We start from the raw sequence: 27,578 nt of genomic DNA on the forward strand, positions 1-27,578 counted from the left end.
GAAAATTATAAGCAGGACTCTTTTTACAACTCATGTTAACTCTTCTAAGAAAAGTCTTTCCTTTTTTATTAGTTCATTATATCAAGGTAATACATGTTCAAAAGAAATTAATTAGCCTGAGGTTTTTTTTTTTCAATCTTTTCTCTATTTCTTGATCTTTTTCACTTTTATTATCTCATTTGGCAGGCTTGGAACTTGTACAAGAGAGGCATACATTTAGAATTGGTGGATGAGACCTTAGAACCTAATGATTATGATGCAGAAGAAGTGAAGAAAATAATAGAGATTGGTTTACTTTGCACACAAGCATGTGTAGAAATGAGGCCAAAGATGTCTGAAGTAGTTGCATTGCTCCAACAAAAGGATTTATCAGAGGATATGAGACCTACTATGCCTATTTTGACTGAAATTGGTTAAAGGTTCATGGAAGACACTTGGATTTTAACCTCTGGTACCTTCTCTACATATGAAGGTGTGGCTTTAAGTTTTGAACTCAAAAAAGCAAAAGCCAAAAAAAAAAAAAAAAAAAAAACTAGAAGAAGGAGAAGTCTCGAAAAGTTATTGGAGACTTATAAATTAATTATATTATATGTCTTGTGTATATGATTTCACTTGATATGTATAAATTAATTGTTGAACAATGGGTTAGTCAATTATAAATTTTCTCTAATCTTCCCGTGGTAAGATATGAACTCTGATATTTGAGGCTTCTGCTGTGAAGCTCAACATTAACATATAAGAATTCCAACACACAAAAAAAAAAAAATTGACATATAAGAATGCTTCTATCTTGAAAAGTTATTGGAGAATTTTGAGATTTTAATGAACTACGATATAACGAAAAGATAATGATAGTAATGTTATTCCAAGACCCATTATATGGGTAACATATAAAAACCCACATGGTACAATATATGTGGGATATAATGCTTTTAAACTATGATACGCTGCATCCGATCCTTAATATAACAGGAGAATAAGTAATTTGCAAATATTAAAAAAATTAGTTAAGTTATTTATTTGTAATAAATTGATACTATTTTTCTTAAAATATCTTTGTTAATCATCAATATTAGAACTACCCTTAATAGAAACTTCATAACATGTTGTAATCACCATAGGAATTACTTGGAGATGTAATGGATAAATATTAGAGTTTTATACTTAGGACTAAATTAAATATTCAACTAGCTTTTATATTACAAGCCGAAAGTAGGTAGTATATTCATATCAACCTATTCATATTGACTAGTGAGTGTTAGGAAGAATAATCTTCAGGAACGGCCGGTAGTTAATGAAGATATTATCTGCCTAGCTGCATCATATCAAGAAGTGTTGAAGCAAAAGCTAACATGTAGATATTCAATGTAGATAAGATTACCAATTTGAGTACACATAATTCAAAGGCACTGATTTATCTTACACCATAGGCCAAGTGGCCATCATTGCATACAAACATTGCTAACTGCAAAGTTGACGTTTCATTGTAATCAAATCTTGAGTAATGGAATGAAAAAGAAGAAGAACACTTTATTTACTTTTCCGTTGCTAATTGTATGATCATGCGTGTGAAGCAAATCACCTTCCTGATAAAATGGAAGTAGAGAGAACAGCATTTGATGAAGACGAACTGTGAGTGACAGAAGTGTCTCTTTTGGGCCAAGAAGTAGGATCAACATAGACAGGCATAGTTGGCTGGTTGTGCTCCATTAAGCTCTTTCTTTTGAGCATTCTAACAACTTCAGACATTCTTGGCCTTGCTGCAGGAGATGCTTGCGTGCAAAGTAGCCCAATTTCTATTATTTTCGTTACTTCTTCCGCATCATACTCGTTTGGGTCTAAGGTTTTGTCCACAAATGCTATATGCATTCCTCTCTCATAAAGTTTCCAAGCCTGGGATCAAAGTGATCATATATATAATGAAAAAACGGGTTAATTGTCTGAACACTAAATCCAGCACTTGAAATTTGTTCAATGAAATGCAATCCATTGTCATGTTTTTACTACTAGGAATTTACTTACTCTTTGGAGGAGGTATTCACTTTCATCATCAACCTTCAATGCACTACTTTTTTGTCCACTTATGATTTCTAGGATTACAACACCATAGCTATAAGTATCAACCTTTTCTGATAATTGTCCATGCATTGCATACTCAGGTGCCACATATCCCCTAAAAAAAACATATCACTGATTGCATAATGAAAAGTGTCTAAAGGTGTGATAGCAATGTTCCATTCTATCATCAACGCATGATTTCTTCTAATAATAATAAAAGTAAATAAATAGGATAAATTGTATGTGCATTCACTTACATTGTTCCAACAAAATTTGTATTAAGATGAGATTGGTCTCTTGGAAGAAGCCTTGCTAGTCCAAAATCAGCAATTTTAGGTTGAAAATCATCATCCAATAGGATGTTGCTAGCTTTTATATCTCTATGTATAACACAAACATGGAATTCCTCATGTAAATATGCCAAACCTCTTGCAGTGCCAAAAATTATCGCATAACGTTGCATCCAACTCAGAGAGCCTTTATTCTCACCTATTTTCATCACTTCACAGTGTAAGAAATAAGGATAAAGGAAGAATAGAAGAATTAAAGCTGATTCTCAAAACAATATAAGATATTCATTTAACAGATTGATTTTGTCTGTACCAAATAAGAATTGGCCAACATTGTTGTTTTTCATGTACTCGTAAACAAGAAGTCTCTCTTGGCCTTTATTGCAGCATCCCAAAAGTCGAACAATATTTCGATGATGAATATTACTTATCAACTTCACTTCACTCTCAAAATCTTTCTCCATCTGTTCGGATTGGCTTAAATCCAATTTCTTGATAGCAACTACCTTTCCATTTTTCAAAGTACCCTGTTCAACAAAGACATTATACTTAAGACTAAAGAACATGCTTATAGTTCACCAAAAAGAAAAAGGGAACATGCTTATAGAAAGTTTTATTTATCTTCATTCAGAATGTGCAGATGTTTAACAATAAATTAATTTTGAAATGAACTATAACCTTTTAGTGAAAGATCAACCTTTGCTTTTTTTTTATTTTTTATGAGCCCGATTCATATATAAGAGGACAAAAATATTGAAGAACTAATGAAATCTTGGCAGAGTGTGACAAACAATAGCACGCCTATGTGTGTTCCCCCCAAAAAAAGAAAAAGAACAACTTCAATGCAACAAGCCCAACAAGTGTCTCCCGATAAATGACATCAACTGTAATAATTAAAAGAAAAGTTTTATGAGGTCTACCTTGTACAAATCACCAAAGGCTTGTTCTCCTAGTTTATATTTTTCACTGAAATTTTTTGTCGCTGACTTTAGATCTTTATACCTATAGTTAACAGGGCCTTTTAACTCAGTTGCTCCCAAAATATCACCTGCAAGGAAAATAAAATTAAAGTAAAAAAATCTCCGGCAGCCAATAACAAATCATATGCAAAGCAATTGATGCAAGGATAATCACATTAAATAATTTCAAATTAAATAATAAAGACCATTTTCGGTTATCTTACCTTTAGGAACCATCTTCGATGACTTTGATCGCATATACAAAGCAAATAATGCTAGTATAATCAAAATAAAACATGTTCCTCCAACGACTCCACCAATAATAACGGCCTTCTTCTTGCTTGAATCTCCTACAAATCACAAGAAAAATGTTGACCCACTTAGTTTTCACCGAAAGCCAATGCAAAATATATATGGAAGCCATTTCAAGTTTACTGTAATAATCCACCTTGTTTCAAGAAGTGATTGATGTTAGTGGTTTGATTGTCAGCAAAGAAGGAAGTGGTGGAATATCTCATGAAGCAGCCGAAATCAAAAGTCTTAGCATTTGAGTTTGGGAGACAAATCTGAAAATTTCTCAAGGCAATGTTCAAGCAATTGTCGCAACCGCTTTGTGTGAGAGTCTCAACACATTGAGCAAAGGCATAAATGTTTGAGCCGTTGCTGTTAGGTACTGTCGTTTTGGTGGCTGCAAAGTAACCTGGGATTCTTGGTGTGGCTATTTCCAGATTCCTCAGAACTTGTTGCACAGTTGAAGCAAGTTCAGTTGAGTTTCTTGTTTCATTCCCGCAATTAATGTTGTTGCTCGCGTCTGTTGACTGGTCAAAGAAGCTACTGCTCTCGTACCTGCGTAAGATGCATGAAAAATCAGGTTTCTAATTAATTTTAGGCAAGGTACTGGAAACTTATTAGTTCAAGAGAGTCGATGGTGTAACCGTAATTAAATTGGAATCAACCCAATTATTAAAATAACATGTACAATTAAAATATAGATAATATGTATAACTCTGTAAATGAGTAATATTTAAATAGACAAGGCATTAACTCTGAAGAGTGGGGTTTCAAGCTTAGCAAAGAAAAAATATGTATAAAAATCAACCCGTCCACCTATTCAAAACTCTTGACCAGATCAGACTAATTCACTGGTCCAACCGGCCAACCCAAGTTGAGTTTTAATACCGTAATTTCAGGTAATTTGGATTCTGAAAAAGGTACAATCCTGCTTGCAATCACTAAAGACTTCATCATAACTAGTCATCCAAAGTGCGTGTGTTGTGCGTGTCACCCGTGTATGTGCTCAACTAATATCCTGAACAACTAATTATGCAATTCAAATTCCAGGTACTATTTGACTCGAGCTACTCTTCTAGCATTTCTTTTTCTACTAGTAAAACCCAAACATAAAAAATTACTTAAAGGGATATCAGTCTCTTCTCAACCCAATCACTGTTGAGAGCATTCAAAGTGGATCATATTTGTCATTTCTCTGATTGGATAGACTTTTTGTGGAGACGAAGGAAGCAAAATAATGTAGTAACTCAACTTCTTAATATAATAGCTAGATATTCCCTTCGGTATAAAATATAAGTTAAACTTTTTAAAAAATTTTTTTTTTATAAAATAAAATTCACTTTTGTCCAAATATTGAATGAGTTTTTTTTTCAACTTTACCCTCATATATTTTTTTTCTTCTTTAATTCATTTATTATATCTTTTACCTATTCTCTTCATTGATAAGGATATATTAGAAAAGTCAAATATATACCTTACACATTTATTATCTCTTCATTGGTTGTGGTGAAGGAGGAAGGAAGGCCGCCGAACTGATTGGCGTCTTCTTTGCTGCACCCAGACAATAAATTTTAGGCCAAAAAATTGAACTCATCGGCAAGCCAAATGCAGGTTCCAGGATACTTTGTCTGGATTTGAAGTTGGAATATCAATATTGTATATTTTATGCTAATGAAATTAACAATTAGGGTTAAAAAATTGAAAAACAAAACACTTTATAAAATTAAAGAATTAATTGAAATCTTATATAAAATTATAAGGCTAAATATGCAATTTTATCTTTGTTTTATTCTTGTTTTCTTTTAAGTTTTTGCATCTCTTTGATTCAACATTTAGCGGGTGTTTATGAATGCTTAAAAGTATTTTTTAGAAGCACTTTTTTGTAAAATAAGATAAATTTTTTTATATATTTATTTTGTAAACCGTAAAAATATTTTTAAAACTATGATTTGGTTTCCATCCAAACACCTCCTTATTGTAAAAACATTTATTAAGTTATGGTGATTTGGTCAAGGACTCGCTCTTTATAATAAGACTAATTAATAAAAGGGTAAAACTAGTATGGGAAAACAGTCAATTGCTATAAGTAAATAATCGAGTACTCTTTCAGTTCTAAATATAACACTTTTTTTATTATTATTTTATAATATAAATTATACTATAAAAAGGGTCTTATATTTAGAACGAGAAAATTATCTAAAAGTGGCAATTATTATGGAGGAAGTAACAGGAGTGCTGATTTCCTAGCCACTCATATATATATATATATATATATATATAGATATTATCGCTACCTCTTGGTTGCCCATTTATTATCCAACCTATTTCCCGAAGACTCTTTGTTCTATTTTGCATGTTGATGTTTTGAGTGTGACTCTATCCACTCAAGTGGGACTCTTGTTTTGCTTCTTTTCTATTATTGGGTCTCGAATCATTAATTGATTCTTTTAATAGAAATAAAATAATAATATTCACATTTCACCCAAAAAATAATAACGTTCACCATTGCCGTTTACTTTGAAGGCACCATTTGCCCCTATTGTGAAATTGGCACGAGGATGCTACCTATAGATGTTTAATTATTGACCCTTGGTAATTGCTCCCAGCCTCATAGAGATATCCACCTTACGTCTACTCTCGGGTTTTTATCGAGTTTTCCCTGTTTGTACCGGTTTGTTTGGAGAACAATTCATCTGCTAAACCAAAGCCCCGTTTACTAGGTTTCAATTTGAATCTGTCGATCTGGTCTGATTTTTCGAATCTTAAAATTATGTCTAGTTAACTCATTTTTCATAGTTGTTAGCTGCCTTGTATTAGTTCTCTGCCTTAATTTTGCAAGCTATATTAATTAATCTGATTTCCTCTTCTATTTTTTAAAATGTGTTTCAAGTGCATACTAAATTAAACCCACCCAACCCCCAAAAACATACATATAATGAGAGGAAAAGAAGGAGAAAGGAGAGTCACTTATGTTGAAACAACTAGTAAGAGAGTTGTTTTAGTTTAATTAGAGGTAAAGCTTCTGCTCGAAAAGGTTACTTGGCTCAATAAAACCCAAAAAGCCTGTTTTTGGCAGTGGGGATGCATGCTTAGTGCTTGTTGGAATGATGATTAGGATTCCCAAATATATTTATTGGACAAAATTTCTCTAGTACATTTAGTTTTATACTCACAGAAAAATATTTTTTTTTTATAAATTGAGACAAACTTCTCAACATATTTATTTTGTATACTGTGAAAAATACTTTCAAAACTTTAATCTTGTTCCTACCCAAACAATCTCAAAATAGATTTTTAATAAAATTAAATAAGGAGATATCTATTTCAGATTCACTTTGAAAAGGTGGTGATCATCAGAGAAGCGGAAGAAGACAAAAGACTTATAAAATCCTCAAAACCAACTTTTTAATTATAATTTTTGAAATACAAAATAAACAGGAAAGAGAAATTTTGTCTCAAATTAAATTTATAAGTGCTTATATTAAATAGCGCTGAGTAAGTTCCACTGTAAGCGAAAGCTGAGATAGAATGGATGAAAAATTTTAATGATTTCAATTTAAAAAAATTCATAAAAATAAATTTAAATTAATTCCTTTTATATTATAATATGCACTATAAAATTTCACTATTAATACCTTTTAAATTTAAAATATTATAATATTTAGGAAGAGTATTTTTTTCTTACATATTTTCACTATTAACATTTTACAATTCTATTTTTAAAAATTGTCGTGCTATGAGGTTTTGTGACTCTTTGAATTATTGCTTCTGTCAATGAATTCATCCCCCAATCGAGGAGGATCGATACATGTTTCGATGCCATATTGAACTAATCGTTCGACTGACTACGTTTGGAATATCCATTAGGCCAAAGAAATTTCCTACCCTGTGCCAGAACGCGTGATGTTTTGATTCTTCTATAATTCGTTACGATCTTCTTTTTCTCCTTTGCGGATTGGTTCTTATCAGTACTCGGTGTCCGCGATTTCAACTGTGATTTCTTTGATTAAGTTCAGGTAACAATGATGTAGCACAATGTTGCATACATGCTGTAGTTGTTAATGTTACCTGATCAATAGTAGATCCTGATATTAAATTATTTGCAGCTCAAGACCAGACTTTGATAGTTTTTGGCGTCACTAAATGATATGAAGCTGTGAGACTTTGCTCAAGAATTTATGAACTTTTACTTCATTAGTGGTTTTCCTAGCTAGTTCCACCAATACCAATGCCAGCATATATTTTCTGAACCGTTATGTTGTGCAGCCGGACAAGATCGCTGCTGTAGAGACGCTGGACAGGAATTGTATTCATCTACTCACTTCACTTGAGGTCAGAGACGGAGTTGCGCACTTTCATTCCCGCATTGGCTGGGATTGAGGTTGGAGTTGGCTAGGCTTTGCAAAGGTTTAAGACCAGTAGGCTGCAATATGGCGTGGATGCCGCGAATCTTTGGGACAAATTTGACATCAACACTAGGTCCTTCTGCACCTTATTCCTCTAGATTCTTCTCCAAATCAGATCCGTACATCAGTAATGCCTCCTTCCTTTCTCTACCATTTCTCCATGCTTCATTTTCATTCACTATTTGATATGCCCAAAGCAAAAATATCGGACAATTTTGGTAATTGTAAAAGAGGCCCTGTCAATGTGTAGATTTTAGCTTCGTAGTAGCTGGTCTATTCAAAATCTGATTCCCCCCCCCCTCTTGAATCTCTTGCACCTCTTAGGCTGCCATTCGTTGGGATAAATGGGAATGAGGGTTTCATTGTTTTCTCGTTGTTGAGTTTGTATAACTTGGAGAAATAACCTGCTTTAAGCCTTACCCAGGATTAGCTATTCTAGAATTAAATAAGTGACCATGCTTCAGTCTTAAAGTGTCCTCACATGTGGATAAGTCTTCTTGTTATTAAGTGGCAGACCTATGGATACGATAAAGTGTTGTTTTGACGCTTGCTACTGCAGCAAAGGTTGGAATCCCCGAGTTTGTAAATGGAATAGGGAATGGAGTTGAATCCCATGTTGCTAAGCTTGAAACAGAAATTGGTGACTTCCAGAAGCTTCTCGTCTGTCGTACCCTCAAGCTCAAGAAGCTGGGCTTTCCTTGCAAACATGTAATCCCAATCACATCTCTGCTTGCTTTCTCTCCATGCAGATACAAGAACATATTATCATTTGTAAAAGCACCTATGCATATGCCTTAATATTCATGCATATATGTCATGTCAATGACCAATATCTTGTGTCTTCAAGATATTTCTTAAATTTTTAAATTCTTGGTAATTTCTCTTAACACGTTTGTTGCTGAACTTTCATTATTGTCTCTATCTTTTTGTACAAATTTATGGATTTATCATACACTTTGTTTCTGTTCGTTAAATCCTTCTTTTCTTTGGCTGGTGTCATTATTCAAATTTTAATATTTTTGTTTTCCCACCAAATGCCACTTTATGAACCAGATCTGTTATGCTCAGGTCCTTTTTATTTGGAATTTGTCTTAGAATCTGTTAGCTTCGTGTTTTTACCTTTTTATTTTTTGGCTCAGAATGGATGCTTACCCAATTTTCGCCAGAAAGTATGCCAATAGTGCAGCATTATTTCCTGGCATCTTGCTGGTATAATTTGACAGTATGATTATGTCCTATAGCTATGCTTCATGTACAGAACTTTATTGGATTCTAGAAGAATAAGCAGCTGGAATCTGAATTCACCTTTATTGAAGTGGATGATAGATGTCAACCGTCTTATTTTGTTCCGCTGCTAAAAATAATTGTAAATCTCACTAGTGCGTGTGTTATATTGCGTTCTGATGTTGCACGTCATCTTCTTACAGCTGATTGGAAGCAGGTTCCTGATGGCTCCCTTGTATGAAAGTTGAACTGACTTGAGTTTTCAAGCAATTGTTTGTGGCTAGCGCTTAGTAATAGCAGGTCTTTTGTGGTTATATGGGTAAAAGGTGCTTCCTTAACGTACTACATAGCATTCTACCCCTTGATTGACTCTGTCGCTGATAGAATGCCACGACTTATATACAGTAGAAAGAAGAGAAAATTTGGAGGGTATAGGGATGGTTATGCTATGAAGAGTAACTTCCCTGCCATGCTGTCATATGTTGCCTAATGTGTTGTCAATGATCTGAGTGAGTTTATTATGCGTCGTCAATTTCTATGAGGATGTGGTGTCAATTTCCAAGGGGTTAGTATGCTCAGTTATTTTGATTTCATTGTAATATATACGTACTGGACTGATTATTAGGGAATCTATGTGAGCTATTATTCAGCCCTTTTATGGGAGATTAGATTTTCTTGGTGGCTTTTTTCTGTTAGATTATTCGGACCTAGCTGAAGAACAACAACTCCCTGGCTTGTTAAACAGGCTGCAGGGATATGACCATTTTATCTTTGGCAGAAATAAAGGTTTTGTGATGTTTCCACTATCTTGTTTCAAGACTCCTTTAATTGATATTCGTTTTGGACCATAAGACATTAAAATGCGTGGGGCCTACATGCGAACTCTTTGTAACCTATAGTTTTTGCTTTGCAGAGGAAGTTAATATTGAAATATGCACACAAGTACAGGCTGGGATTATGGAGGCCTCGAGCTGAACTAATCAAATCGTGATCGGTTTCTTAATAGCTTTTCTTTATCACACCTGAAGTCCTAGATGCGCCAATATGTGAATGCTGGATTTCGCATGGAAAGAACAAGTCTATTGCTTCTGATAATACCCAACTTCATCCCATTCAGAACATCTGGATAATTTTTGGTATTTGCACCATTGAAACACAAGAGACTTGTCTAATTGACCGTCGGTGTGGCTGGTCATTCTGGTACATTTACTGCATTTTCTAATCGTATGACTTGTTTTTGGTAAGTATGAGACTGATGAATTGAAAGATTCAGCAATGCTTCATTTATTCCATGATAGCTATTGTAAAACTCAACGATGCTCTTTATTTGCTCTTTTTTTTTTTTGGTGTCAAGCACATGTATCTTCTTATTCTACTAAGTCTATTTGAAACACTATCAATCCTTAAAATGTGAGCACTTTTAAACTTTGGTTTGTTACGTCATGAGGAATAAATCCTTTCTATTAGATATAATCTGATCAACGAATGCTCTTTAATTTTGCAGTCATGTGCATCCCTTCCTAATTGTTCAATAATTGATCAGATCTGATATTAACTTGTGGTTGAATTATGAAAGTATGATGTGAATATGATTATGACAATAGTAAAAATGAAATTAATGCAAACATGGAAGAAAAAATGAAAAAAAAGAGATAAATTTAATTTTCAGATAGGTACGAAATGCAACTTATAAAAAATCTAATCCTATTTCAAAAGTTATAACTTATATATAGGATTAACGACCACCGAAAGTAACAATTAATGGAACTTACCATCCTCCCACTTTCTTTTTGGTTTTTTTTTTTCTTGGGTGCTTAAGGTCGTAGACCTGCTGAGTATGGGGGCCATAATCAATGCAATGCTTTCAAAAGTGAAAACACCATTCCACTCAAAAGAAAAAGGTAGGCTTCAACTTAATTTAAGGCCAAACGCTTTGTAGTATAATAGCATTGATGCTTTTCTATAGATTGTAACTGAGAGGTCATCGGTTCAATTCTGCTTATAATCTCAAGTTGTTAGTGCCTGTCCTTTTAATTAAAAAAAAAAAAAAAAAGCATAGATGGTTACAGAATGGTTTGTCCTTGGGCTTCAAATGTCAGTACGTGCCTGGGGTTTCCCTTTCTTCAAGGATTCATGTCTTGGTTCCTTGTACAATACTTATTTAACTCTGTGGTGGAGCTCCCATTGTGCTGTGGCTATCCATTCCCATTCCATGGCAGTTATTTAGCAGGGATTCCATGGGCTTGATTTCCTTAGAAATTGATGTGGTAAGGACCAGAGTGGTATAGCTTCAGTATCAGTTACTGTTCATATGAGAGATAGCACGCAAACCAAAGAGTATATGATACTCTTGATAAGCCATAATTCATTAGAGATTTATAAGATGCATAAAGTATTTTGATATTAACATGCTTTACTCTCATTCTATTCTCATAAAACAGATTTCTTTAAAAACAAAATTAAAGAGGTAGGTACTAATAGCCTGAGATTGCAAGCAGGATCAAACCCTTGATCTACCATTTATAGAGGAGCTTTTATGTCACTAGGTGACAAGACCGTTTGCCATAAAAGAGAAATTTAGAATGCATATCAAGATTATTACTTAGAACACTTGCTTGGGCTGTAGGCATTATGAATATGTAGCAGCCTACAATACAGATAGTACAAAAAAACATAATAAATGCTAAATTTAGTATATATCGTGTTTATTTAACAGTTAGTCAGAAGATTTGACTTCCATTTATTGTGAAAGACAAAGCAATCCCAGTACATTGTTCTAACTCTCAAAATAACTGGAGTCAAATCTCCTCTAGCTGTCATAAATCTGATATTTTTCAAAATAAAGAATTCATGTAAAGAGATTACCTCATAACCTGTTTCCATGATGAGAACCTCGTCCTCAATTCATTGTTCAAACATTGGCAAGCGAAAAAAGAACACTTGATGCCAAGATTGGATAAAATTTCTTAAAGGAGTTATGCTTATAAATCATGTGGCTTAAAAGCTAACTATGATGTTATCAAGCCAGTGGCCACAAGATAAAACAAGCAGAATAGTGGAAGTAAGAACCAAAAGACGTATCATATATTCATAGTAGCCCAAGAGTACAGCTGAAACAGATTAACTCGAGACAGAAGATTATCGATCCTCAGGTGCCAAATCCAAGATCCAGATGAAGCAGCACATTTCTTGCATGGGGAAGAATTTATGAACACAGTAAATCAGTAAAACTCCAAAGAATCAAGACAATGAACATGCTAAGAAACTATAGTTAACTCCAATTGATTGATTTTGGCCTCTTGGTGCATGCCCAGATTCCAAATAAGTAAGAAGATTGACAGGATAAATTTTTAAATCTGGTCATAAGAGGAGTAAGCACAGGACAACACCAATTAACAAGACACAAATACCAAAAGAATTTCAAAAGGGGAGAAACTCTTAAAGCTTCAATGCCACCCTCCCATGCATGAATGTGCATGTCTTGTGTAGACAGATATACAAAAAATAATTTCACTAGAGGAGTAGGTACAGGACTGTACCAATACGTGACAATTTAATTTGAAGTTTGGGCAAATTCTCTGAGTTCAGTAGGTTCCTCTCTGCACCATCAAAATGAAATGGAATGTGTAATCCTGGTTCAATAGTTATGACCTGCAAAATAAATAAATGAAAAAGAAAAAATTGTTAACTAATATGTGAATGAACGATGTCAATCAGCACGGCTATAGCATGCAAACAATAAAACTCTTGCATGATCGCCATGTTCCTATATAAGGAAAGGGCAAAAATTGTCATTCTCGGCCAGAAAAATATCCCTGGGTGTAATTTTTTAAGACTTCCTTCAGTTAAATGTAGCATGCTTTAGAAGACATTGACTATCAAATACTTTTAAACATATTAGCTGGAAATATCTGTTGCTCTTAGCGCATCCAATGAAACTCTATAGGACTAAGGCAGGAATGAATATGGACACGTTATATAAAGTTCCAGTGGTTGAGTTTATCTCAAGTTTAGAGAAACTTAAGGCAAGAAAACTTACAACACCTGCCTTGAGAGGATAGTCATAGCTGATCCTTGAACAATCATGTATATCCACTCCCAAGTAGTGACCTAGACCAATAAAAGATGAACATACAGGTCCAGTCTGTATTTATCTTTTCAAACTAGCCTAAAAATTTGTAGAGCCAACAAATAATTCTACTAATCTATGTACACAAAGAGATTAACCAAGCTGTATTTTTCAAGGTATGCATAAAGAAACCGATAGAAGTGGGGTTCAGTGTATGGTAGGCACTGCTTGGAACACCTCTCAAAATTCCAATCCCCTTGAGTCCTTTCTGGAGCATTTCAACCTAAGCAACCAGACCATTTCAAATAATGTAATTAAGGTAAACAAGCTTCAAGTCTGAAGTAGTTAGTTGAATAAACAGAAAGATCAAGTGAAGCAAAAGTAAAGTGCCAGTAAAAAACATACCGTTCTAGCAAAAGAGATACTAAAAAGTTGTCAGAACACACATATGACTGTGGCTGATTATGCAAAATAGTATGATGGGTTAAACACTTATAAGATATTGGTCATCATGCATAGGGTTGATTGCCTCAACCAATATGGCATAAAAATTAAAAATCTTTTCTTTTGGCACATTAATTCAAAATACAAGGAAAAAAAATATATCGGAAACTGTTATTAACCTTTACTCTGTTTTTTTTTTTGGGTCCTTAAGTGTAAACAGTTAGAGAGAAAAAAGCTTGATGACTGAGAATTGTTACAACTCTCCTTTCAGTTAGTCGCTGTGCCATTCTATAATGATAGAATTCCTAAATACTTTAATGGTTTTGTAAATTTACTTTAGCACATACCTTATATCTGAGAACATTATCAACACACACAGAAAAATAAATCATAAAACAGTTTTCTTTTCAATCCATGCATGAATTAGCAATAAATAACAGCAACATAATGAAAAACATGGTTTCTAAGAATAATGGCTAATGATTAAGAACAAGGTGCAATGATGAAGGTACCGAATGATCGTGTATTTGCCGAATGCTTGCACCAGGTTTGCAAAGTTCTGCACAATGCTCGTTTGTTTCCCATATAAGATCATATACAAAACGACATGATATTCGTCTGAAAGATAATTGTAACAAGAAGACACAGACCAATGATGTTATGACTTATGAGACTAGCTTAGAATTAAGGCATGTGTTGCCTGGGTGGCTTTCATCTCAAAATTCACTGGGCATGAACCAAAAACAAAGACTAAGAAGTTTCATACATCATATACCAGCATAAACAAAGGGAAAAAAAATCCCTGCATGCAATCATCAACTATGCTTAATTTTTTACCAATTTTGTTCCTAATTAATATTATATTTTTTCTCTTAAATTTTTTCTTATACTACATTTTCTTCTATCATTTATCTCATTACTAATATTTCTCTCTCTTATTTGCTGTTTATTAAATAAGGGCATACATGCTTGATAAAAATGTTCAAATTTTACATATTTATTACTTTTAACTAACTTTTACTCTTTTCTTAAACCACATAACTTAGTCAAAATTAAAGGACGTTATAAAAAGAGTTGGAGGGAGTATATCATATTTTTACGCATTTTATGTGGATATCTTTTGATCACTTAGTGATTAATTACTCTCTTTATACCTGAGCTGACTGAAGATTGTTTTTAGTGCACATTGTGTAACGGAAACTCTTAGGAATTTTTTAAGACTGGATCAGTATAATCGTTGTGTGCCATTACTCTCTTTCTCTCTTGCTTGAATTAAAAAAAAAAATCATGTGTAAGGGAAAATCGTTGTGTTTAAATAAGAAAATCAATTATCAATTAATAAATAGTAAAGTAACAGTATCCGTGCTCATTTTATTTTTAATATAATTTCAAAAGCATGCAAAATTTGAAAAATAGAAAATATTAAAAAAATCAAATCAACAATAAAAAGGCCCCACTTTTTTATATTGATTCTGTAACAAACAAAACATTAGGGAAAAAAATTTGCAAGGAGCACAATTAACATACCAACTTAATGAATGGTCAGTGAACGAAAAGGATTTCCTCAATTATTTGTTCATTTCTTTCCATTTTCGTCACTACAAAATGTCACCCTAATGAGAGATACACTTAATAATCTTGATATATTTGTAGCCTTTTTATTTGCTTTAATTAAGTGCAATAAATCATTTCAACATTTATATTATATATATAATTATATATAGCCTAATTAATGTTTATGTGGACCATATATTTCAGACCTAACTACTCAGTTTTGATTGTGTCTTCCACTATATGAATATTGCACGTTGACACATCCATTAACTGTATATATTTTAACATATACTACCTTCGGTCTTTAATATAAGACCTTGTTTGACTTTTATTTTGGTTCTAAATATAAAATCTCAATCCACTTTGTCTATTATATTTATGTATTTTTTTCCTAAGGTAGTCCTTCTAACAATAGTAGTTCTAACCAATACACTTAATTAGCAAGTATATTTTAGGAAAAAAAATCTATTTATTATAAATAACTAACTTAACTTCTTTTCTTAATCTTTTCAAATTAGTCAACTAGCTCTTATAATCAGGACCGGAGATATTATATATATATATATGTACATATCATGACTCATTGAAATGTTGATGATATTTTTGTCAAATTAAGAAACAAAATAAGTCCAAAACAGCATAGAATAAATTAGTTGTAAGAATGAGTCAAACTCATATGTGTGCGCGCGCGCGTGTGCGCGCGTGTGTGTGTGTATTCTACTCCCCATTTGGCACGCTACAAAATGATTCCCTAATATCCATCGAACTCATTCAGAAGACAAGATAGTGAAGTTCTGCTTTTTTCAAATAAAACAATTTCAACTAAACATACTGAGATTTTTTTAGTCTTTGTAATATATGCGCCTTTTTTATTAAAATAATTTTTTTTAAATTTCCGCATTCAAAATATTTTACAAAATTAGATCATATTTTGAGAACATATAATATATAGAATTTCTCTCTTTTTTTAAAAAAAAACTAATCAAATATTCAGTGCTATCAACTAATTAATTTTCTATGGGCTAATGAACTAATCTTCAATAAAACTCAAAGGGAGAAAGACGTAAAAATACCTCCCAAATCCCAATTCAGGAATAAAGCTTTTATAGAACGAAGTGGGATTAAATTTTGTAACAAAATTACTTAAATGCCCTTAATTAGGAATATGAAATATGAAAAAAATTAAATGACTATAATGGTTAAATAAAAACAACTTTAATTTATCAAATAAGAACAATTAAGATAGCAACAACAAATTTCACAAAATAAATTGTTAAATACCAATGACAGTGACAATTTAATAAGTAATAATTTTAACTTATAAAATGATAACAACAATTAAGACAATGATGATCACTAGTTTCAAGAAAATTACATCACTTCACAAACTTAACTTAAAAATAGCGTTAAGGTGCAAATTTACTATGTAAGTTTAAAATCACGATAACTTTTTTAATGTTAACAATATTATCTGTCAATATAACTAGTTAGTTTTTATGGTAATGGGCAAAATTGCTATGATTCAAAATTTTTAGGATAAATTTGCACATAAAAATCTTTCAGGTGCCCAATTGAGTGAAAATTTTCACACGAATTTGTATCTTAACGCTTTCAAAATATCTCTTAGGACTTTATACAGGAATTAAGACATTTTAAATAACCATATGAGTTTCTCATATTTTGTTAATTGATGTCTTTCTCTCAAACTTAAATTTAAGACCTTATTTAAAAAAAGTTCCAATTTTATAATAACTCAGCCCAGCTGTTGTTCGTTATTATATCACACTATCGCTTGTAAGGTGAAGTTGAACTTCCTTTAATTGTCGCTTTGGGGTTACTTCAAAAATTAACCGAATTAATGCAATATAGTGCACAACTCGGGTCGTTTCACTTTGAGGAGCCGAAAACGAAATTAAACCCTAGTAAATGAATGCAAGTAACCTAAACTATAAAAAGATATTTTTGATTTTGAAAAGCTGTTAATTAAATATTATGAATCAAATTGAAATTAAAATACCTTTTTTTTGTTTTTATATAAAAGTGATTAAAATGAATGGAAATTAAAGAAATGAAAATGAGACACACAAATAACACTGATAAAAATCAATCCTCCAATTCAACAACGCAGGCAATCATCACTCTAAAAGATGTGGGAGTTAAAAAAAATGAATTAAGAATTATAATTAAGCTTTTGATCCAACAACCGAGCCACCTCGAGTTGCCACAAAATATTTTCCTAAAATCCCAACTTACTAACTGCAACCAGAATGGTAAAATGGGATCAAGGATGCCAAAAACCAATGCTTAATTAGAACTCTTAAATCCAAAATAACAGAATTAAAGCTAGCAAGAGACTATATGATCCAAAATTCTAAGCCACCTTAGAAAATCACAATATATTAATTCCAAAATCAATACAAATGTCATAACCACAACATTATAATTGAGATCAAAACTATAAACAGCCCAATGTCAAATACTAAGCAATAATTCAGTCACAATAATCTCTAAATATAATCAGATTAAGCAATACAATTATCCCAACAATCAGAAAAACTATCCTAAGACTAGGAATTGTTAAACAATTATTGAGTAAGAAATTAAAGTAACTAGAACTCCCCCTTAAAGATCCAAGCTCCTGCAATTATTGTTGAATTGGAGAATCAGAGGATCTTAGCCACGGTTTGCCATCAAGTTTGCTGCCACAATCAGTATTTTGCTACAGGATCCCATGGAAGAACACTGTTCACGCTGAATTTGTCGTGCTCGTGCCGTCCAGCTCCTGCTCACCTCTGGTTCTGTGGTCACGCTGAGAAGAAGAAGGGATGAAGACGATGATGATGAAGGGACGCTGGAGATGATGATGAAGAGTGTGTCGCTCGCCGCCCCTCCTCGCTTGCGTCTGTGTCTACCCGTTCGTTGCCGCCGCTCAGCTCTGTTCCGTCTTTTTCTCCTTCGGCGTGAAGGTGATTCAATTATTAGATATTAGGTTGGGGGGGCAAAACGTTGCGTTTTGCTCCCCCTTTTATTATTATATTTTTTTTAATTGATTTTTCTTTTTTTTTTTCTTTTTATTTAGTTATTTATTTTTATTTTTAATTTTCATTTCTTCCAAAAACCTGCCAGCAAAATTCAAGGATAAGATAGCATTAATTGTCCTCAAAAATCAATTAGTCACAATTAAACCAAAATATGACAATTTTACCCCTATAAAATAATAATTCAAAATAAAATAAAATAAATCAATTAAGGCAAAAAGGGACCAATTAAGCTGACAAAACTCATATAAGAGATACCAAAATATATAAAAATAATTGAGTTTGTCAACTCCCCCACACTTAGCCTTTTGCACTCCTGGGCAAAACTTCATTAAAGAAGAATTCAATAGAGAGACTCAATGCAAGCAAACATAAAACTAACTAAGCATGAATGTGCAATTAACTCAAGCAACCTTTATTCTTAATTAATCAACAATCATAGAATACTTCAGTGCAAAGAAATTAACACAAGAAACATAGCAGGATAAAAGAAGAGAAACATAATAGAGCTCACATAGGTACAAGTGTTTCACTCATCTCTCAAATGGAAAAATTTCACTCAATCCACCTAGATTAGCACCTACCATAAGCTTGTAGAAATTCTAATATCTCCACCACTAACATACCTTAGACTCATGATCAAGGGGACTTGAAGGGTTGTAATGTTGAAAAACAAGGCCAAATGAATGAATGGACTAACAAGTGAAATACATGAGTAATAAAGTATCAACTCAAAGTGAGCTAAGTACAATCACAAAAGAACACCAAAGTGCAGATTTTAAACTTTTGAAATAGAAATCCTTGCTCTTCAAACCACCATTGAATGTCTTATTTCAAATTTATTCTTTTGTTGCAACTTATTTTCTCTTTCTTTTTTTTTTTTTATAACTTTCTTTCTTTGGCTTTTTCTAAACATTTTCTTTTCTTGCCTTTTTCTATTTCTTTTTCTTCTTTTTTTTTTTTGGCATCCAAACCCAAGAAGGCAAAGATATAGACTTTAATGATGTACTTTTCAAACTAAAAAAAAAATCCAAATGTAACTCATGCAAAACACTTGCTAAAAAAAATGAATGGAATGAAAGTGAAAGCTCAAAGGGGTGAACAAAGGTTAAATGAAGTGGTTTGTGTTTGGGTAAAGGTTTAGAAATGAATGCCCCTATCATCTTCACAAACCTAGGTATTAATGCAGCTTTGAAAAAGAATCTAAACAAGTTCTAGAGGTTAACCAAAACTAGGTGAAAATCACACAAGATGAGAAAATATATGGCTCAACAATCCTTCCATCAAGGCTTTCTCCAAGATGTTTCCTCCTTAAGTATCAAGCTATGAAACAAGGTTAATAACACTGCACTAAAGGCATTCTACTATGCTAATTAACTAAGAACAGAAATCACTCAAATCAAATGCAATCCAACTCAGCCGTGCAATATTCACAAGCATTGTTCAAAAAGATTTTAAAAGAGATGCCCAAGGATTACAAAGGTCAAGAGTCAGCAACAACAGAGAGAACAGCAACTCGCCCATACAGCAGTGCAGAACACTGAGGCGAATGAAAATAGGAGGACACAGAAACTAGCAGCAAAATTCCCAAGCAAGAATCACTCTCAAATCATGCGATGCAATTCAGAAATCAACCAATAAGGCAGAGAAGAGAGCAATTATAGCAGCAATACTTATGAAACAGAAGCAAATCCAAAGGAAATTTTTTTTTTTTCAAAAACAGCTCGACAACTCAACAACAATCTCTCCCCCACACTTAAATTTTGCATTGTCCTCAATGCAAAATCCAAGGACAAGGTAATGACAAGAGAAAAAGAGGATCAATAAGGGAGTAAACAAAAACAAGGTTACTTTTCTACTAGAATAGCTCCCCCACACTTATCCTCTTCGATAATTCAGTTAAGCACAGTTAATCAATGCAAAGTTAAGAGAAAATAAGTGAGGAAAGAGACAACCTTGTGCTTAAAGCGCCTTAGACTCTTAAAAGAGAAATTCTCATCAATAATGAGAAACATGAAACTTAGCAAAAAGGATTGCTCTTGATGATTGCACTTTCTTGGTGGTGGTTCAGGGTCAATTGAAAGAGGTCCAAGAGCATATGGTGGAGTTTGGTGTCGAGGAGATCCCTTCCAATTATGTGCCTGCACAGAAAACAACCTAGCAGCAGTACCAAATCTAACAATATAGACTTCGAGAGATTTCAAATAAAGTAAAGACATTTTATGATCTAGGCTCTTCAAGTAGCTACAGCATCCAAGAAAGTCAATGATACTCCCATCAGTAGGAGTCAAACAATCATTTAAAGTTTCAAAACATTTAGGTTCATGTGACGTGGAAACTGAAGAATCCAATTGACAGTTATTGGAGTACAGCACATCACTATCACATTCACAAGAGCTGGGAGGTAAAAACATAAAGCAGAAGAAGATTCATGCAGAATACTACTATTGACACAGCTAACTAAATCAGGAGGCAAATCACAAGACAAAACTTGTTGAAAAGACTCATCTACATGCATAATTTTGTCAATCAAAATTTCAGAGTCTTTCTCAACAACACTAGAAGCTACTAACTCAAAGGAATTATCATGCAATTGGTTCTCAAGGCAATGATCATTCTCACATTTGTCATCAATAATTGCACTCAAACAAGATTTAGCAATCTCAATGTTCTCATACTTATCAATAACAACGCTTCCAACACTGTGAAGAGGAACATGATTGGCATGTAAATCATCACACAAAACAGCATCTTCATCCAAATCACTACCACTAAGAGCAACAAGATGAGTATTAGCATGTTCAAAAACATGAGGGGATTCACAGACAATTTCTTCATCCACCTCAATATCACTCATATTATCAGAAGCTTCAACAGGAATAGTAGTTATAGCACAAGGGTCAATCTCCTCAAGAAGAGGAGCAATATTACCTGATGTAAGGCACGAGTCCTTGTGAGTTTGTGGATGTTCTTGCTTCATCTCAGTCTCTTGCATGAGTGAATTTGGATACTTTGATTCATCCTTCCCCATCCCAGATTCAATTTGCGCTATATCACTCAAGAACTTTCCCAATGCACTTTGACATTCTTCTAACTCTTCCTCTGATTCCTTAGAAATTCCAGATATTTCTACCTCTTCAAGTAATCCATGGTAGTATGAATTTAAGCGGTCGTAAGCTTCTCTTAAAAATTGTATCTGTTCCTTCTTAGGAATAGTAAGAAACGGGTCAGGTTCATTGAATTGATATTCATGAGATTGGGGGAGAGAATGGTACTTGGATTGGGATGAGGGTTGGTGGTAGTATTCATATGGAAAAGGAGGTGGTTCTTGGTGGTGTGCATATGGTAGAGATATATGATTAAAGTATGGTTGTTGAGGTTGGAGTGATGGGTTAGGTGATTGATGTGGAGGATGGTTCATCCAAGAGGGATCATGGGTATAGATGTGGTTAGGCATTTGAGACTCTAGCTGAGCTTGGAAGGAGTCCAACTGTTGTAACAACTCTTCAATCTCTTGAGAACATGTTGAATTAGAAGGTGCTTCATTCCATGTACTATTTCCTGCAAAAAAGTGAGAGTGCGAGGGTAGATCATGATTGCTATTAAACCAAGCCATGAAAAACAAAAAACAAAAAAACAAAAACAAATGCAAACTACTAAAAAAAAAACTAACAAAAATGAAAACTAAAAAGGTTCAACAAATGAACCCCAATCAAGGCTACTTGACACTTAATTACTAGGGAACCAATTTCTTGGCTCCCCGACAACGGCGCCACTTGAAGTTGAACTTCCCTTAATTGTCGCTTTGGGGTTACTCCAAAAATTAACCGAATTAATGCAATATAGTGCACAACTCAGGTCGTTTCACTTTGAGGAGCCGAAAACGAAATTAAACCCTAGTAAATGAATGCAAGTAACCTAAACTATAAAAGAGATTTTTGATTTTGAAAAGCTGTTAATTAAATATTATGAATCAAATTGAAATTAAAATACCTTTTTTTTGTTTTTATATAAAAGTGATTAAAATGAATGGAAATTAAAGAAATGAAAATGAGACACACAAATAACACTGATAAAAATCAATCCTCCAATTCAACAACGCAGGCAATCATCACTCTAAAAGATGTGGGAGTTAAAAAAAATGAATTAAGAATTATAATTAAGCTTTTGATCCAACAACCGAGCCACCTCGAGTTGCCACAAAATATTTTCCTAAAATCCCAACTTACTAACTGCAACCAGAATGGTAAAATGGGATTAAGGATGCCAAAAACCAATGCTTAATTAGAACTCTTAAATCCAAAATAACAGAATTAAAGCTAGCAAGAGACTATATGATCCAAAATTCTAAGCCACCTTAGAAAATCACAATATATTAATTCCAAAATCAATACAAATGTCATAACCACAACATTATAATTGAGATCAAAACTATAAACAGCCCAATGTCAAATACTAAGCAATAATTCAGTCACAATAATCTCTAAATATAATCAGATTAAGCAATACAATTATCCCAACAATCAGAAAAACTATCCTAAGACCTAGGAATTGTTAAACAATTATTGAGTAAGAAATTAAAGTAACTAGAACTCCCCCTTAAAGATCCAAGCTCCTGCCATTATTGTTGAATTGGAGAATCAGAGGATCTTAGCCACGGTTTGCCATCAAGTTTGCTGCCACAATCAGTATTTTGCTACAGGATCCCATGGAAGAACACTGTTCACGCTGAATTTGTCGTGCTCGTGCCGTCCAGCTCCTGCTCACCTCTGGTTCTGTGGTCACGCTGAGAAGAAGAAGGGATGAAGACGATGATGATGAAGGGACGCTGGAGATGATGATGAAGAGTGTGTCGCTCGCCGCCCCTCCTCGCTTGCGTCTGTGTCTACCCGTTCGTTGCCGCCGCTCAGCTCTGTTCCGTCTTTTTCTCCTTCGGCGTGAAGGTGATTCAATTATTAGATATTAGGTTGGGGGGGCAAAACGTTGCGTTTTGCTCCCCCTTTTATTATTATATTTTTTTAATTGATTTTTCTTTTTTTTTTCTTTTTATTTAGTTATTTATTTTTATTTTTAATTTTCATTTCTTCCAAAAACCTGCAAGCAAAATTCAAGGATAAGATAGCATTAATTGTCCTCAAAAATTAATTAGTCACAATTAAACCAAAATATGACAATTTTACCCCTATAAAATAATAATTCAAAATAAAAAAATAAATCAATTAAGGCAAAAAGGGACCAATTAAGCTGACAAAACTCATATAAGAGATATCAAAATATATAAAAATAATTGGTCATAAGGTGACTTCCATGATACCTCATGATGTTAGTCTTCTCTTTTTTCCCTTAGTCTTCCCTTTTTTGCCTTTCAGTCGTTGTTGAAAATTTGAAAGTCTTCCAACCCCATCAGGCAAATTAGAAGTTCTGCTTGACTCTAGAAGCAAGCGAACAAGTCAAATGGGCCACACTCATAATTTCAAAGCGCGTGGAGACCGGCTTGGCTTTTCTTGAATTGGCTTTGCCATCCTTTTCATATATTAATGTTGCTATTGCACCCTTCAAGAATTTGGAAATGAAATGACGATATTGAAATGTAGAGAAATGGCTCCATTATCCCTCTGACTCACTTGCCTTATTAATTCTTTTCTGAGAAAAAAATTATAGATACTTAATCCTCAGCAATTTATTTATCCACAAAAAATATTTTAAATCAAAATATATCCCCATCTGCCGTGGCCAAATTATATATGTTTATACATAATAACTGAAGATTTCCTTTTGTTAAAAAACACAAAAATGTACAGTTTCAAACATCATTTTCCTATTCATCTGAGTTACTTTCAAATGCGTAATATTGTCAAAAATGTTTACTAAACTTAATCATAGTAATTAATCTCGAAGGACATGATCATTTTCATTTCATTAATTATTAATAATAATGGGAGATGAGAGAGATATTCACTGAGAAAAAAAAAAAGAAAATCCAAGTCATATTGCGTTCTTTAGAAAACAAAAAGAATATTTTATTATGTCTTTTTTTTAACCAGCATATTTTATTATTTCTAGTTCTTTATGGGTAACAATAAATTAGATGACCTGTGTATATGAATATGTGTGTGTTAAATGGTGCTGCTTGTTTTAGGTTTGATGTCTCGTGAGAATTTCTACTCCATTATTTAATTTTCTTAAAAAGATTAAGAATTTAATTTTATAATGAAGTAAATGCCCCAAAAATTTATAAAGCATAATTGAATTAAACATTTTTATAACTTGATCAAACTCCTTTTACATATATATATATAAATATAACGATATATATATGCGTCTTAGGTCTAATTAGGAGTTATTTTTTATAGAATACAATTTATAATGAACCGAATTCAATAATTTTATTTGATATAAAAAATATAAGAAGTCAATTTCCGCACATCTTAATAAGACGAAAATAAATCGCATTATTCATAATATATAAGTAATGTGGCTTTCCATTGATTTTATATGTTATATTAACAATTAATATGTATAGTCTATAAATGAGGATATATAATAGATTTATTAGAAAAAATGAAAAATTTAGGTCAGTCAAGTCAACCAAGGCAGCTCAAATTATATATAGCTAACCATGAATTTATCCCGGTCCATTTTGGCCGCACTTTAGAAAAGTTTAAACTAAAAAATAAATTACTATTAATTAATATCCAAATCCCATGATTAATCACTAATTCCTCTAATTCCTTTAACAAAGCATATAACCCAATTCCCTATTTGGTCCCTCTAGTTTCAAGCACTGTGCCTACTTTTTCGTTGCTCTCTCTCACACATCGCTCCTTCTTCCTTCCCCTTCCCCCTCCCCTTCTTACAGAGCCAACAATCAGATTGATCGATGCTTCAACCTCCTAATCTCTTTCCTCTCTCATGGACCTTCATATTCTTCTCATTTGGGATCCTAAGCGGCGTCGTTTCGGATCCACAGACCCATCTTCTGAACAGCAAGTGTAATCCGTACTTCATTTCCAATGTATTCCCGGACTCCAATATTTCCGTCTTTGTCACGGCACAGCAAAGCAATCATTGCAAAAACATTAACTTTCAGCGACGATAAAAAAAGTCGCTGCTGAAAGACACTTTCAGTAGAAACTTTTAAAAGTTTTAGAGGTAGCATTTGTCGCTGCTGAAAGCTTGCTTCGGCAGCGACAGTTTGCCACTACCCAAAGTACTTTCAACGGCGACTTTTTTGTCACCGCTGAAAGTGATGCCTAAGAAAAATTAGTTTTACTGATGCCACGTCATCACTGGCCACCTCCACCTCATTGCTACTAGTCGCCACATCATCACCGACCGGATGCCACGTCACCACTAGCCACCTCCATGTCATCATAGGCTGCCAAATATCTTCATCTTAAATGTATCTTCTTCAGGTTTGAACTTGTGACCACCTCCTTTTGTGTCTAATCGTTTTGCCGTTGAGTTGAATTGAATTTGTTTATTATTATTATAAAATAAAATATATATTATTAGATTATATTTTCAGCGGTGACATTAGAAAGTCACTGCTGAAAGTCGGAGCTTCAGTGACGACACTAATAGTCGCCGCTGAAAGTCAGACCTTTAGCAATGACACTAAAAAGTTGCTACTGAAAGTACACCTTTCAGCAGTAAAAAAAAAACCCGTAAAAAGTGGACTTTTAGTAGTGACAAAAATATCGCAATTGGAAGTCTTACTTTTAGCAATGACTTTTTAGTGTCACCACTGAAAGTCTTACTTTTAGTAGCAACTTCTTATTGTCACTTTTGTTGCCCCCAAAAGTCGTCGCCAAAAGTCTATTTTTTTACAGTGAATGGAGGAAACCCTATTGCTACGCTTTTTCAATGCAGAAACTATCTCTCCGTCGCCTATTATGTAGCCTGCTTCAATGCGGCTACCGGTCAAATCCGACGATGCCCCACCAAGATCTACGGTGCCCATGTCGTCTACGACGAGTGCTTCCTCGGGTGCAACTTGTCAGCCACGTTCAAGTCTCACTTTTTTTGTTTTTTAATACTATCATTAGTTGTTTGTTAGTATAAAACTAGTTTGATTTTTAATTTGATTCTAAATATAAGATTCTAATCCACTTTGTCTCTCATATTTATTTATTTATTTATTTATTTCATAGTAGTTATTGTAGTAGTTGTACATAAACCAAATGGTAGTTTTAACTAATACATGATTAGCAATGAGTATTTTAGAAAAGACAATACCTAATTATTACAAATAACCAGCTCAACAAACTTTCTTAATATACTCAAATTAGTCAATTTGCTCTTATACTAAGGGCATATTACAGGTGGAACGTAAAGATCATGGTAAGATATTACTATGAGTACGCACAGCTTCCATGAATGGGCTTATGGATGAATCAATTTACAATTTACAATTATGATAAATTCAAAAGTCAGAAGACAAAACAACAATCCTTATCTTATCAAATGAAGTTGACTACATGGATCATATACCACATATTGTGCCATGTTCAAATGATTTTTTTGTTATTTTTTAATATATTCTAATTTTTGTTCGTATATGTTTCTTTCTATTGACTACATATATGCTTATCTCAATAACTGCCCCACTTTATGTTCAATAGACAATATATTTTTAATAAATGTAATATTTTACACACACAGACGCACACAGGTGTGTGTGTGTGTAACATTTTGAATGTATTCATTTTTTAAAAAAAAGTGGCATGTCGTTGGTCAATTATATATAGCCCATGACCCCTATAAAAAGAATGTTTCTATGATTTACTCAGACTTAATTTAGTTTTTTTTTGGTCAAACCAGAGTTCAAGTCTTATTTCTTATCACTTTCCAAATTTTAGAGTAATTTTCTTTGAAAAATCATAAAAAAAATTGAAAACTACACCATTTTTTGCTCATAAGATATCAAAATGCCACTCATTTTATTTAGAATCTAATGGTAAATGGAAACAAGGAAAAAAAATGGAAGTAGAAAAAAATTAAGAAGCAGCAATGGAGGGAGCTGAGAGGGAGCAGCGCATCCTAAATTCATATAAATTATGCACTAAGCAATAAGTGAGAAGTATTTTTCCATTTCTATTTTACTCTTGTCGAATTTATATAAAACATAAATCAACCAAACATCAACTAATCTTCCAATTGATAGCGGAAAAGGTGCAGAATTCGTCTTCCTATTAGCTTGATTCGTAGATAACAAAATCCAAATACATATACTGAACTTGGAA

General features: G+C 33.2%; 1 protein-coding gene and 1 long non-coding RNA gene across 4 annotated transcripts; one reads left to right on the plus strand and one right to left on the minus strand.

Annotated features, from left to right (window-relative positions):
• Positions 1-1,522: 1,522 nt before the first annotated feature.
• Positions 1,523-26,218, minus strand: LOC114731879 (cold-responsive protein kinase 1-like). 3 transcript variants are annotated; one of them, XM_028919122.1, is made up of 9 exons: positions 18,781-18,784; positions 8,156-8,160; positions 3,756-4,111; positions 3,532-3,657; positions 3,269-3,396; positions 2,662-2,875; positions 2,316-2,547; positions 2,023-2,173; positions 1,523-1,893 (listed from the first exon to the last, which is right to left on the minus strand). In XM_028919122.1, exons 3-9 carry the CDS (start codon positions 3,823-3,825, stop codon positions 1,579-1,581), a joined length of 1,236 nt encoding a protein of 411 aa, XP_028774955.1. In that variant the 5' UTR covers positions 3,826-4,111; positions 8,156-8,160; positions 18,781-18,784; the 3' UTR covers positions 1,523-1,578. The 3 variants fall into 3 exon arrangements, with proteins under 3 accessions (XP_028774955.1, XP_028774953.1, XP_028774952.1); XM_028919120.1 differs by lacking the exons at positions 8,156-8,160; positions 18,781-18,784 and adding an exon at positions 26,191-26,218; XM_028919119.1 differs by lacking the exons at positions 8,156-8,160; positions 18,781-18,784 and having other exon boundaries at positions 3,756-4,157.
• LOC114731880 (uncharacterized) lies at positions 8,632-10,224 on the plus strand. Its single transcript, XR_003738943.1, has 3 exons — positions 8,632-8,712; positions 9,432-10,014; positions 10,142-10,224. It is a non-coding gene; the product is annotated as an uncharacterized LOC114731880 (long non-coding RNA).
• Positions 26,219-27,578: the final 1,360 nt, after the last annotated feature.

This window comes from Neltuma alba, unplaced genomic scaffold (assembly GCF_004799145.2).
Source record: "Neltuma alba isolate B1F8T4 unplaced genomic scaffold, ASM479914v2 tig00012857_pilon, whole genome shotgun sequence".
Taxonomy (NCBI): Eukaryota; Viridiplantae; Streptophyta; class Magnoliopsida; order Fabales; family Fabaceae; genus Neltuma; species Neltuma alba.

Excerpts from the sequence above, each read along its gene's own strand:
- LOC114731879 (XM_028919120.1), bottom strand. The coding sequence starts at position 3,825 with ATGAGATATTCCACCACTTCCTTCTTTGCTGACAATCAAACCACTAAC. Across the intron at positions 2,548-2,661 it reads TGTTGGCCAATTCTTATTTG|GTGAGAATAAAGGCTCTCTG; the intron begins GTACAGACAAAA and ends TGATGAAAATAG. Across the intron at positions 2,174-2,315 it reads ACAAATTTTGTTGGAACAAT|GGGATATGTGGCACCTGAGT; the intron begins GTAAGTGAATGC and ends TGTTTTTTTTAG.